This window comes from Gallus gallus, chromosome 12 (genome assembly GCF_016699485.2).
Source record: "Gallus gallus isolate bGalGal1 chromosome 12, bGalGal1.mat.broiler.GRCg7b, whole genome shotgun sequence".
NCBI classification, from domain to species: domain Eukaryota; kingdom Metazoa; phylum Chordata; class Aves; order Galliformes; family Phasianidae; genus Gallus; species Gallus gallus.
In genome coordinates this window covers 4,583,810-4,598,270 of record NC_052543.1, presented here as the reverse complement: position 1 = coordinate 4,598,270, position 14,461 = coordinate 4,583,810, and the positions used below count along the sequence as shown (strand labels likewise).

At 36.0% G+C, this 14,461-nt stretch overlaps 1 protein-coding gene across 6 annotated transcripts in view; it reads right to left on the bottom strand.

The window, feature by feature from the left end:
• ATG7 (autophagy related 7) overlaps positions 1–14,461 on the bottom strand; it is a 98,800-nt gene that overhangs the window by 68,535 nt on the left and 15,804 nt on the right. For all 6 annotated transcript variants that reach the window (NM_001030592.2, NM_001396468.1, NM_001396467.1 and 3 more), the window contains 7 exons: positions 14,260–14,404; positions 13,522–13,680; positions 11,309–11,503; positions 8,939–9,142; positions 8,581–8,696; positions 7,781–7,856; positions 6,264–6,344 (listed from right to left, as the gene is read on the bottom strand). In NM_001030592.2, coding sequence (NP_001025763.2) covers positions 6,264–6,344; positions 7,781–7,856; positions 8,581–8,696; positions 8,939–9,142; positions 11,309–11,503; positions 13,522–13,680; positions 14,260–14,404 — 976 coding nt within the window. The remainder of the gene's footprint in view (positions 1–6,263; positions 6,345–7,780; positions 7,857–8,580; positions 8,697–8,938; positions 9,143–11,308; positions 11,504–13,521; positions 13,681–14,259; positions 14,405–14,461) is intronic.

Sequence of the window (14,461 nt, the reverse complement as noted above, 5' to 3'; positions counted from 1 at the left end):
AACAAGGAAGCTTGTTAAACTCCATGAAACAGTCAGCTACACCAGCTGCTTCTGAGGCCAAATTTTGTGATTCTTTGCAACACCACTTTGTTTCTTCTAATATATTACACTGCTAGGTCCATATAAAATCAACATGCTATTTCACTTAAACATCAGGAACCACTTAAATTCACCAAATAAAAGAAACAGAGGATAACAGAATTATTTGTTTTCTTCTCTGAAGAGCAAAAGCGTGTTACTTACTGCTAGAAAGGGATTCTTAATCCAGCAGCTCTACTACTCCTAAACCAACAGTACTAACAGTATAATTACTGATTTCCTGGTGCAGAAGAGGGAATAAGATAAGTTTGTGAGTTTTATGTTCTCTTTTTGTTCCTTTTTCTCCCTTTCCCTGGAGAAACCATTATAATCATTCAAACAAAACTTCCATTGCAAAGAACACGATACAAGAGAGCAGCTCCTAAACATTCTCTGTAATAGGACTTAGGTCTTTTCTCCCTTGTGCCTTGAAGACAAGATCCCAAACCATAATAATGTGGGAAGGAATGTTGTTTTACGTTGTTGTTTAAACATTTATTTTATGCCATGTTGCATTTAAACTCCCTAAGTTATCTAATGGTTGCATCTGCCACCCAGGGAGCAAAACCTTTGTATGATGAAGACAAATGGACTGGCTAGGAAAAAAAAAAAAGACAACTTAGGACAGAGGACTGGTCAGTAAAAGCTGCTTCTAATCAGCAAGACATAGAAGTTGCAAATCTCCAGTTCTCAACATTTAAACACAGTTGCAAACACCCACACACAAGACAAACATTCTGGCACTGCACATACAGCTGCTAACCTCTGAGATGCTAAGATTTACTCGTCCTGAAGTCAGAAGTATTGAAAATGCATCCCCCTCTCAGTGCTGAGAGGCCTGAGCCCAAAACAAGTCCTCACCCACATGAAAATATTTGGATGAGTGGTTTAGTCTCAAAACACTGATTTTAACTTGCTGTAAGCCATGTCAGTTTTTAATACACTAACAACATAAGCTAAGATAGTCTTACTGATTTGTAAAGAGGGACACAAGTTTCCTCCTCCAAGTAAAAGTAATAACAGAAACAAACCAGTCTCTGCTGTAACTCTAAATTAGTTACAATAGACCATGAGAGAATAAATCCAAAAGAAAAAAGTGAGCAAGATTTTTTTTTTTTAAAAAAAAACATCATTAGTTTTTGGAAAACAACTCTCCAACTAGAGCTTTTAATTTGAAACATCTCCTCAATTATGTATGTTCGCTACATTTGTCTTAGTCGAAGAAAACATAACAGAAACAAATTGATTAAAGAAGTTTTCTCTTTAACAGACGTGCTAAAAGTTACAAGGAAGATATAACAGAAGGGCTAAGAGCAATGGCTCATTAAAGATTGCTAGCATCATGGTGCCCAGGGGTAGGGAAGACAACAAGCCTCTGTCAGCAGCAGTATTCATTAAAGTTTGAACCATCCTTCTTGTGACCTGACTGAACTTTCTAACAGCCTCCTTTCTGTTTAGTACCATATGACACATCAGCAAGATTTTTCTTTCAATCCTTTCTCTTCTGTTGACTTGGGGAGTCACCCATTTGGGTGTCAAGACCTATCTTATCCCTAAATGCCCACCAGCCTGCACATCAAAACTCTGAAAAACAGTTTTATATATATATATTTAACTCTTACATTCTAGCCACAATAGTGATAACACATGAAAACCTCAGCCTGCTTTTTGAGTTTTTGTAAATGGTATGATTTAAGATTGAACAGAAATATTTTCTACCTTTCCCAACACCATTTACTGTGGCATCATTATGTGCAAGAAGGTTTGTCTGGCACTGTTGTCATATGCAGGTCTACTTAATTATATATATTTCATAATATCATGTATTGTTTCAGGTATATGACAGAGATAAGGAGCTCAGTCTCCAAACTCATTAGACCTCAGTGCTCTTCTAAGATCCATTTTCTAATTCTCATCCATCCTGTCTGTAGAGGCACCTCCTCCACCCACCCCATACACAAAAGATCACATCTGATTCCTCACCCTTCTCCGTTCACAAAATAATATGTAAAGTTAATGACACTTAAGATTTTTGTGTTTGCTCATATTTGCTCTCCTCTAAGAGAATAAAGTTTGATTACAATGGTTGCATTTCCATGGCTCACTTCTTAGCGTGTGATGCAGCACTCTTAGCAAGCATCATAGCTTACGTCTGTTCATATCCTTTCGCTTGAGATAAGGAAATGTAGCGTAGGCTGATTTTATAATCAAAATCTGGTATTCCTGAAACACTAAGATTGGGCATTATTTTCAAGAACATGCACCTTCTGTGCAACCACGAGCAAAAAACACCCTTATGATGACTAATTCTGAAAAAATATGTATTACTTCAATTCTCTTACTGAACTTGAAATTTATATGGACAGAGCTAAAAGACAGTCTGAAGTTTTATGAATTCTGGGCAAAACAATCCTGATTCCTGCTCCTGTCCACTGCTGACTTTTCTTTGAGGAGCAGCCTAAAAAGACTTGATACATTGCTGTACATCACTTATCAAATAGCAATTTTCTACACTACCTTAAGAGTAAAAAAGTATTACATTTAACTCAGTATATGAAAAACACACTTAGATACATATTAATGATGCATTCTTTAAGCCTGAATGTAATCTATCCAATATTAATACTCAGGCTGCACTGTGCATTGAAGTGTCAAATGTTAACATATGTAAGTTCAGGAAATAAGTTATAAATAGACTCAATTACAATGTTACAGCACAGTGACAGAAATAACTCTCCACATTCTTATAAGTTTTTGCAGTGTTTCTCCCTGCTTCCTCCATCATTTCTGCAAGCCATGCATGATTTAGCTTTTTTTTGTTAAGAAAAAAGAAAACCTTTTTTTCCCCCCCAGGACTTACACATCAAAGCAGTACTTAAATTGAGAAACATGTAGGTTATTACTGGGAGAAAGAAAAAAAAAGTCTTCTAAATGCAGCCAGAGCAAGTATCAATGGCATTGCTGAAATTAAAATCATGTCAACTCCAAAAAAAAGTCTCTGAAAAATGCAGGTTACTGCCATAACTGATCTGAACCATGTAAAGTAGAAATGCATGCAAAGCAGTTAGCAGATGAAAACAAACATTATGTAAACATGGGAGTAGATTTCAAAATTGAGACACCCATAAATAACTTATGCAAGCACTTAGTAAATGTCACAGCAATAGCATTTAATCTATTCCGAGGATGTTAAAAAAGGAAAACATCTACAAGGGCAAGGAAACGTATTGACTGAAAACAAACAGTAACAGTGCCTGGAATGCCATCCCTGATCCTGGTGCATATCCCTTCATGAAATGCAGTGAAACTGGAAAAGCCTTTAAAGGTAGAGTCAGTAACAGTACTCTGTGGCTAACAATCAGTAAGGGAAGTAGAAAAATATATTTAAGGAAAATCAGAATGCTTTTCAAAACACGGACTATAAATCTGAAATAATATCTGTAAGCTATACAAGAAAAGAGAGGATAAGTATATCCAAATTGGGCAGTATCAACATTCTTTTCTGACATTAAACTGTGAATTAATGAGGAAAACTCAAGAACCTATGGTTCATTCCAGGATGTACAAGGAGAAGTAAGAACAGGCAAATTTTCATTATCCTCAATAAAAAAAATAATAAGCTGCTAGTGTTAATAAAGATAAATATTTTAACATCCATGTTTCAAGGCATTAGCCAGATGCCTGGAAGGATCAAGACCACTCTATTTTCATATGCAATTGTAATGCTTTTCACCATAATATTATGAGAAAGTAACCTTATTTTGCTCCCAATGGGTAAAGGGGCAGCTTAGTTAGCATACTAAGTAGTAAGTCAAAGATCTTTGTTGTTTAAGAGAGCAGTTAGTAAAATCAAGTATCTATAACCAAAGAGCTCTGGACTCACTCCCCTCAGAACTAAGTTCACCATAGATGAGAGAAGTGCAACAGGAAAGCTTACACTGCTCCTCAGACCTACTGTTAAACAGGCCAAGTGCAGTGCTGTTAGTTTGAAAGAAGATACTTTCAAGAACACAACTGTGCAGAACCAGAAAAATAGAGAGGGGGAGATCATACACAGAAACTTTGGCCCAGATGCTGTGACCATCCCAGAATTCCTCAACAATTGCCTGTGGGAAGCTCCTCTGGCATGCAGCCTGTTTAGGACGATTCTGAGTAAGGAACTGCTGGCTGCTAGGGTGTCTGAGTTCTTCAGTTTCAGAAACAGAAATACTAAGTCATGACTCTAAGTCAAAACTAAGTGGAATGTAATCTCTAAACATGCAGATCATTAGTAGCTTCTCCTAAGTCATCCAGCTGTACTACTACATTGTTTTTAATGAGCTCCTTAGTCATTTAATTTGTGTTTGAAGAGTGACAAGTGCTCAGGAATAAGAATGCTGACATAAGAATGAACACAATAAATGAGTTACCAGCAAGTTCAGTAGTATCAGAAAGCAACCTAGCTCCATGCACTAAATTTGAATTTATAGTAAACCTGGCATAAGCACATTCAAACAAACAAAAAACAACATATGGGCTATAATTAAACTGGATTTGTCATTTCAAAGTATTAGCATCAGACGTCCAGATAATACAGGGTGACATACTCTTACACTAATAAACAGAAAGTTAGCAAAGTAAACAAATGCTGTGTTTCTACTGTAAGGAAATACGTGCGCCAATGAAGCAACTTTTTCAGCACAAAAGTAATTTAATACTCAAACCACATGAAAAGTGATCTCTCTGGGAATAGCACAGCTGCTAAAATCCAAGTCAGTTTTTATTAAATCATCAAGTCTGTTTATGTAAAACAGAGCTCTCTTAAAATGACCTCCAAGAGGAAATGATTTGCTAAGAAAAAATTGATACCTGCATTTAATTTATCTACATCAATGTATGTTATGATAAATCAATGTCCTATGTCAGAGATAGAGGAAAAAAGAAAAAGCTTCTAAAACTTTAACTTCACAGGCTCCAACATCATACAGTTTTTCCCATTTCTATAATTATAAAATACTACAAGCAACAGAAATTCTGCCCATCATACTTGCAGTAGAGAGAGAGAAAAAAATACTCATTTCTTTCTCACTACTGCTATGTTTTCAACTACTTAAGACAGTAAACACATTCCTAAAAATAACAACAGTTTTAAGTTTTGTGCTTGAACTTTTGAGGAGAAAATGGACACAAATTCCATCATAACTTGTCAAACATATCAAGACAGCCTGGAGGAATAACAGGAATACCGTACAAAAAGTTTCTGCAAGACACCTTAAGATCTCAAAAAAAAGATAGTCCCTCAAGAGTTTTTGATAGCTATTTGAAACAGGAAGGATAAGCACAGTGGAAACAATGAAAAGAAATTATTGCAGTAAGTCTCTAGGTGCATAAAAGCTAACTAAATTAATGGCATTCACAAGCAGGCCAAATAATGAGTCAAAACTTCTGAATCCTCATATTGAGTTATCCCAAAGCTTCTTGAGCTTTGCACTGCATGGCCATAGAAAACTTGCCAGAAAAACTTTTCAAGGCCACAATAGAGGAAAACAATCCAGGACTGAAGAGGAGGCCTCACACAGACACATTTAGTGAGCTGCCCTAGTGTTCTGGCAAGACATAGGTCAGATTCTAGCAACAGCTGTAAATCCATTAGGTGACTCAGGACTGTCAACACTAGCATCAAAATGAAGCAGTTTTCTCAATAAAAAGTTACAGAAATGGTTCTTTTTTTTTTTAATATGCTCTTAATATGTTGCCTCATACCATGAAATACAAATTTAATATAATTACAAATATATTGTCTAAATTCAAGACAGGTAAACTTAAGTTTATTCACTTGGCACCAAAAACAATTTCTTAAAAACAATACCAACTGTACTCCCTGCTATGAAGCTAGAAACATTTACCAGTATTTACACGACAAAACATTTCTGAAATGTGTTGTCCCTAATCTGTTGGGTGTTTGTTTTTCAGCTGTGAGCAAAATCTTCACTGAGAGAGCATGCTAATAGGCTGTGTCAAAAAAAAAAAAATCAGAAAGCAGCTAAAAAAAGAACACAAGGGCAACAGAACTTTAGCTAGAGTGAGAATACAGATTCCAAGCCTTATAAAAATGTCAAATACAAAGCAGATTATAACATCTTACAAGTGACCTAGAGCAAAGCCACTCCGTACATAGTAGAAGTACAACAAAAATGCAGACTTACTTTGGGGGAACAGGCTGTGCATTTATCAAATGCCAAACTGACTGGAAGAACATTATCAAATCTTGATAAAAAGCCACGGATCTAGAATGTGAAAAAATTACAACTACTATAAAAAACAGGTTTCCAAAGTGTCACAAGTTGGACATACATATTCAGTAAAAAGATGAAGATAGCTGTAAGTAAGGTAATACAGTTTAATACAGTGATGACCACCACTAAGAGCTGCATTAAATTTATCCTGCATATATTACAGTTCTTTCTATGTACAAACCATGATACAACTATCTGAGCACCAGATTTTTTAAAGACAGAGGCACAGCACCACCTGGAGTTTGAGCTATCAGACTGCAAAACTAAGTAACAAGTCATGGTGTAAGAAGTTAAACATATCATTTTCAGGTTATATGTTAGAGGTGAAAAAATTGCTGTTCATCCCTAAATTTTTCCACTGATACAACACTACTAATATGTGATTTTAAAATTCTAGACCACTGATTGTAATAGTATTTGCAGAACTACCCTATGTCCACTGTAACAAGCGAAAACAAAAAACTCCATGGGTGTGAGGAGACAGACTCCTGAAAGAGACCTGGAGAGGCTCCAGTTAACAGGAAGGACCAAGAATGAACACCAAGGACCCCACTTCATGTGATGATCCACATGTTATTGTTTACTACACAAAACTATAAGAAAACAAAAATAGACTAGTTTTACTTAGACTTATTTCTGTGATTACCTGGAGATCTCAAAAAAAAAAAAACACAGCAGCAGTTTTAGCTTTTTCTGAATCAAAATTCACCTTGAACACAGAAAGCTAACAGAACACCAAAGCACCACTTAAGATGAAAATTTATATATGTATTTTTTTACCTGAGCAAAGAGACACTTAGAAAAGCAATAAAAGCAAGAAGTGTGTAGAACTTTAAATACCCAGTGATACACCCCAGGGCATATGACTACATTGATAAGTTCAGTAGATAGCTTTTTAAAAGACCCTGTCAATAGAACTAATGAAGACAGTCTATCCAGCAATATGAAAAATGGTATTTTAAACACAAATTTGTAGCCGGAGTTTGGGATGAGTAGAACATCACAAAGACTTCTGTACTACATCAGAAAATCATGAATATTTTAGAGAACTGTAACAGTAATGAGTTGGTTGGATCTGAATTTCAACTGGAGTTGAAAAAGAGAATAAGAGCAACTTTGAGATGCACATTCTTAGCTTTGATGAGGAAAAAACAGAGGTTGCATTATTCTCATGCTGCCTGCTAGCGGCTCTATTTCCAAATAAATTCCTGGTAAGTAGGTAGCATTGGGATAGAAGCACTGTCAGCAACACTGTAACACTGGCTTGCATTATTCTTAATTATTTTCAATTCAAATATGGAGACTCAGTTCCTTCTGGGAATGGAATCAGATCAGCATACAGAACGTTTTAAGAAGGCAAGCTGTGATGTGTGCCTTATATCAGTACCAAGATTTTAAACGAAAGCATTTTCTCACAGATTTCTTACCTGATGAGGAACAAGTCCAAGAGAAGTAGGTGGCTCATTCATTCTATCATCACTACTGCTGGCCACAGCATAACCACTGACAAAAATCCAAGAAGGAAAGTTAGAACAAGACAACATACTAAACAGTCAAAGTTTCCATTAAGCTTCCACTTCATTGCAGCTTGCAGTGTAGAATCTGGAAAGCAAGCTATCTGGAAAGTTTGCTTCATAGTAACTAAGCTCCAGCATGGGAATACAAAAATCTTCAGAACCAGTCAGACTTGTAAGTTGCTTGCATTCAAATCCTAACTCACTTCCTCTTTCACAGATTTTTAAAGATAGAAAATAAGCCTAAATTTGGATTAGAAAATTCCAGAGACATTTGTGTATCACATGCACTTGATTTTAATTAGGATTTTGAAGTATTTGACTTATCTTAAAGCCTTTCTTGTGACAAAACTAGTTATGACAGCTCATTATTGCACTCAAATGCTCTCTTGAGTAAATAATCTATTAACAGAAAACACTATTTCTTTTGAAATATTCTCAGTACTTCGATACATTTAAAACCAGAGAAAAAACTTGCCCATCTCCAAAACAAAACTTTGATCATTCATTTCTCTCTTAAATACTGTTACACTACAGTAACACAGGTAATACAAGATCCATACATTACATTAATTTATAGGCAACATAACGCATTACAGATTCCCTTACTTAATGTGTACCACCTCCTCCTCCTTCTCCCAAAAGATTATATAAAATACTCTGATTTCTCAGGGAATATCTCTTAAACACCACTCTTCTCAGAAATGACTCACCCTTCTGGATGCTGTAAAACAGAAACCATTAATTCCACCGCAAGAGCTCCAGCTATCATGGCTAATCCAGGTCGACTGACTGTACACTGCTGATCCAATGTCCGATCCCTGGTAGACTAGAAAGATAGATAATTCCAAAAAAAGGTAATGCAAAAGTAGTTAAGCTGTTCTAAACAATATATCTTTAGCGACTTGCAATTCATTTTTTTCATCTTCCAAGTAAAAGATGAACTATTTCTTAATCCTGTGAATATCAATATAAGAGGAATCCCTGATGAAATACCATTTAAAGGAAATAAAAATTCAGTTCAACAAGAGAGATACATAATGGTCACCATTTGCAAAACACTGTACTCACATCCCCTGGTGCCACGACATCATTGCAGAAATAGCAGCCCAGTTTGTAGCCAGGGATATTTGAAAAGAGCGATGAACCCAAAAGGTCAGAAGGACCAGGGGCAGTGTTGAAACACGCATTGCCAGTTTCTTGCTGTTTGGGTTTCTTTAGTCCATGTCTCATAACAACAAACGTGTCAAACCCCAGGGCAGCATTGATGACCAGCTATGAACAATAAAGAGAACAACAAATATGAAGTGAGCCAAAAGGGGAGGGGAATAAAACCTCCAGGTTTTATTTATCATAAACATCAAACAGAAAAACCCACACAATCTTTAGTCAGATGAATAATCTAATAACTACTGATTTATCATCCTAGCCATAAAAAAAAAATCTGGATTTTCTGCTATGTGCCAAATCCCAGTCGTCAAGCATTAGAAGTAATATAAAAGTGTTTCAGAAGTCCTTAAAACATCGTTTTCCTTTGTCTTTCAGGGAAATTTGATACAAACAACTTTTTTGTCTGCAAGCATGCCTAAATTTGTGCAACAACACTGGAATAAAGTCCATAAGCGGGTTCTAGTTTGCCTTTTGAAGACAACTTCAGACCAACACACAGCATCTCACTGAAGTGACTGGAATTGCTATGCACTGATATGGATCAACATCCCCATATTCATATTTGGCCTAATATTCATATAGTAATTAGTACTGCTATTAGAATAACTCATATCAGTTCCAGCTCAGAGTTTATTCTTAAGTTTGCTGCATATTCTGTACCAAACATTGAAGCTCTGAGTGTTAAAATATACCAAATGGCACATAAGTACAAAATGGTGACCAAGAATAACTTTTCACGTCATTTGAGATACCATAAGTAATCTTTTCATTTCACTGTGGTCTGAAATAACATGTGACAAAGCAATGCAACACATCTGTTATCAAAAAAATCTTTGCTCAGTGAGGAAAGCATGTAATTATTACTTATGGTCTTCATGTGTATCTATTTAGTCACATGGGGAGTAAAAGCAGCTATGATACAAAATTACTTTGTCATCATTTTCCCTTCTCTCTTCAGTATGACAAGCATTGAGAGTAATCTGAAGTTCTATATGAAAAATAAGCAGATATTGAGAAAGTTTTGTTGTGACCTGAATATCATAAAGTCATCCTTAAAGTAGTAGATTTTATCAAGTTACAGAGGAAAAAGAAACAGAAATAATGACTCTAGCAAGTAAAATATAGAAGATATTACCATTGCTTAACATGCAGATATTTTCAGATACAAAATTCTAGTACAACACTTCATCATTCTTCACTCTTACAGACAGGAATTTAAAAGACAGACTTTGAGGAAGTTCTCAAGAATTAGCCACATTAACTTGTTAATTTTTATCATCTTTCTTGGTACTACAAATCACTGCTGAATATCCATTTTCAATCTAGTTGTAGTTCATTCTTTTCTCAACTGTATCTTCTCACTGCATTTACTGGAAGCATTGGCTCAGCACAACAGTTTATTTTCCAATAAAGTAATGAGAAAAAAAATGAAGTTAACTCTTGACCAAAAAAATACAGACATGCTTTTTAAATTCAGAAAACGTTTTCTGATTTTTCATTTTTGAGATTTTGAAAGAGTGACATTTGAATGTTTTCCATCCTCCTTACTTGTCTTAGTTTCACACCAACATTTATAGTTGCTTGCTAAACAACGTTGCACAGAGTCCAGGCCATTCTCAGAATTAGGACAACTGACTTAACCTGGCCAAAGGAATATTCCATACCATATTTACATCACACGGAAGGAGTTTTGAAGGCGGTGGGAGTTGGTATCTTCTTCCACTGCTCAGGGTGCTAGCTGGGCATTGGTTGGGGGTGCTGAGCAATTGCTTGTGCATCACTTATTAGTATAAATAAATAACTATGTAACAAGTAGTTTTTACTTTTTAATTTATATTTATACATAAAATATATAAATTTGTGGTAATTACCCTTTTTCTTTTCTCTATCTTAGTAAATAGTTTTAACTCAATCCACGAGTTCTACTTTTTTTTTTGTAATACATACTCTTCCCCATCCCACTGGGAAAGGGAGGGAGTATGCGAATGACTGTGTGGTGCTGGGCCACCTGCTGGGTTAAATCACACTACTGTGCTTCTCTTACACGAAATTACATTTGGAGATTCTTAAAAGACACAGAGGAGAGAAGACTCTGAGCAATATACAGAATCTCTAAGGTTACAGAAAACAAGAGAAATTTCTGTATAGAAATATATATAAGTCGGCAAATCATTTCACTTTCCTATACAGTTCTTCTAGGTATATACAGCCAATTTATATGCAAGAGCTGAAATGCAGTGACAAGTTTATTAGCAAGATAAGCTACAATACCTTCCTCTTGCTGGCTGCAATAACAGCAGGAAGCCATCGACTCTCTCTAGTGTCCATTAGTAGGAAAACAACATCATGAGCATCAATAAGCTCTTCAAGTGTAGCCACATCCTTCCGAGCCTGCGCCATTGTCACTTCTGAAAAATTCACTGGATGGCCTGGCATAGGGATGCTCATGTTATAGCCTTCTGAATTCTGGATGGAGGTATAGAAAAACAACAGCACGTTAAAACAAACTTTTGACTGAATAGAATTACTCTAAAGTGCAACACAAATTGTAGGGCTACTGTTTGGCAGAATGGCAACTTGACTCTTTGCATCTCTTTGTATACAGGTACCTTAAACCGTACAGTGCAAAAGTTTGAGTGAATGGCAGTCTCAGAGGCTGCACTTACCCAGAACAGAGCAGCTCAATGCAAATACACTAGTTTGGGTCACAAGAGCAGACCAATAATGCTCAGGTAGCTCTGTGCCACAACTAAACAGCCCAGCTCTCTCAGGAGGCTCATTAGGTCTAGCAAATCAGCTCCAGAAGACAACTGAACTGCTTCTAGTCCCAAATGGAACAATGACAAAGCAAGCAGACAGATCTTGCTTACAACTAAGATTATGTTGTTAAGTAAAACAAAACCGTTAACCTCGATTATCTTTGCAGCTACTTGACACACAACTACTAGATTTCTTTCTGATACTGAATATCAACTCTGTTACAGTATGATAAATATGAATTCCTCTTCATTCTCCTCTCTGAACAATAGCCTCCTCTCTGAATAATGCATGCACATATAAGGTTGAATTCAGGCAGATACTTCTCACCTGAATTGATGTAGGCTGAAACACCAATGCTTTTCCAATATATGTATGAAGTTACGTATTTTTAAGAATTTGGACTTCTAAAATTTTAGAAATATTTTCATGCAATTTTCACGTAATTCATGTAATAAAATCCATATCTGATCTTTATATATAAGAAAATAACTTCTGAGGCTTGTGACTCTAGGCTTTGGATAACTGGAGGCTTCCATTCCACAGCCACTCATAAAGCCTGTTCCCGTTGCAGAAAGAAATGTCTCTTCCAACTCCTTATTTGGGCAGCGCATATTAAGCAGAAAATGGATCAAGAAATAAATAAGCATATACAGTGCAGACAACTAACTCATTTCTTTGTAAACACACTAACACAATCTGTCAGCCATCTGCTGGCACAGAGCAACCAATCCACCTACACGTTAGAGGAGCAGCTTTGCCAAAGCCTCCTTTCTTGTCAGCGTACTACAAGAAACTGAAAATTTTAAAAGGCAAAATTTAAAGGCTTGATGAACCAAACAAAAAAACATGAAAAGAGACTGGTGAAAAGCACATTTGTATGGAGCAACTGCATGCACAAATCATAAACCCAGGGGAGTCAAACAACCAGAAGAACAAAGTATACCCTTCACACCTTCTAAGTATTCTTGAAGGAAAACACTGATATATCAGCCAACACACCAACACATATAGCAGCTTGGAGAAACTAATTTGGTTAATATTTGTATCAAAGGATTTATTAATTTTTTTCCCCGTCTCCTACAGGGGACAAGTAGAGCCCTGAATACTGAATAACTATCAATGTTCAAAAACATGCTTTATTGATACAAGTTATCTTAAAGTATTGTTACTGACTCTCTTATTACTGCAAGTTCCTCTCCAAATGAGGCATGCTTTTGTAAGCCTAATCACATCCTCACAATTCCATAACATACCCTGGTCTTTTGCTTTCCTGGTTGTTTTTAAACAAGAAAACTCACAATACAAGTTTCTGGTGTTTCTTCCTACATGCAAAATCATGCTTTCTATAATGTTGTTTGGGATTTCCACAAACAAGTTTTATTTCTTATAATTACATTATTATTTTCTAGTATTCCTGCTTTTTATTTCTCAATTTAAAAAAGCAAAAAATCATCTGACATTTCAATCTGAGTACTCATTTACTGGTTAAAATCAGTGGTCAAGATACTGCTTGCCAGTTAAGCCCTGTCAAGCATAACTACTCTAATCAAAGGCAATCTCAATTCCAAAGCAAAAAAAAAAAATATGAACAGTTGATGGGTCTTCTACCATGCCAACATGAAGGTTTTAATAATGAATAAATAATACTAGAACTCTGCGTACTTATTTAAAGTCACCATTATTCCCTTAAGTGATTTATTAGGAGATTTAAATAATAATCTTACCACTCCTGGGAAGATTTTCTGAAGTCTCTCTGCTGCTGCAAGTGCCTTTGGCTTCCCGCCACTGAGACAGTCTTCAAATTCATACAGTGGCTGTCGTACTGGGTTGGAGTATGAAATCCTTGCATTGTCAACAAATGTAATCTTCCTGACACCCCAACCCTAAGCAAGAAAGTAATGAACATATGAAATACAATGGGCTTAGTCAAATAATTTCAAGTCTCCAATGACAGAAACTTAAGAGGCACTCTGCTCAATTTTTTCTAGAAAGATCAGCTTTTGAAGCTATTCACAGCAATAACTCTGTTCTTGCACTTAATTAAGAGAACAGGTAACTTCGTCTGTCCAAATTTATTATTGAACCCCTCAAAACTTCACTAAGTGAGATGTGATAAAGATTCTTGGAAGTAAGGATCAACGCAGCTACTTCACATGCTTCACTGTGAATTTCATTTTCTAAGTCTGTTAATTTGTTCCAGAGATTTTCAATCCTTTAATGTAAATTCAACAACTATTCTTATCACGTTAAGTTTCTCTTACTGTTCTGCTACTAGCAGAACCCCAAGTCATTTCCATTTCCTACAGATCTCTTCTCTTTCCTGCAATTTATAATGTAAATTATAACGTGTATGTTAACGCAGAGGAATACAACTTTTTCCTTATGTGCCATGGCAGCTGCTCAAAAAAAAAAAGTGGTAGAATTATTGAGAAACAGCAGATTATAATTAACTCAAGACTTACCATCAGAGTCCTTGCCACACTACAACCCAGAGTACCAGCTCCTAGCAACAGACACTTGGCAGACACAATTTTTTCCAAATCAAGAGTAGGGACCAACCGCCAGCACATCAATTTCAAATTAAGATCCACTGATGATTCTGCTAACCTATACCACAAAATAAATAGTAACACTGATGAATATTACGGGGGGGGGGGGGGGGGG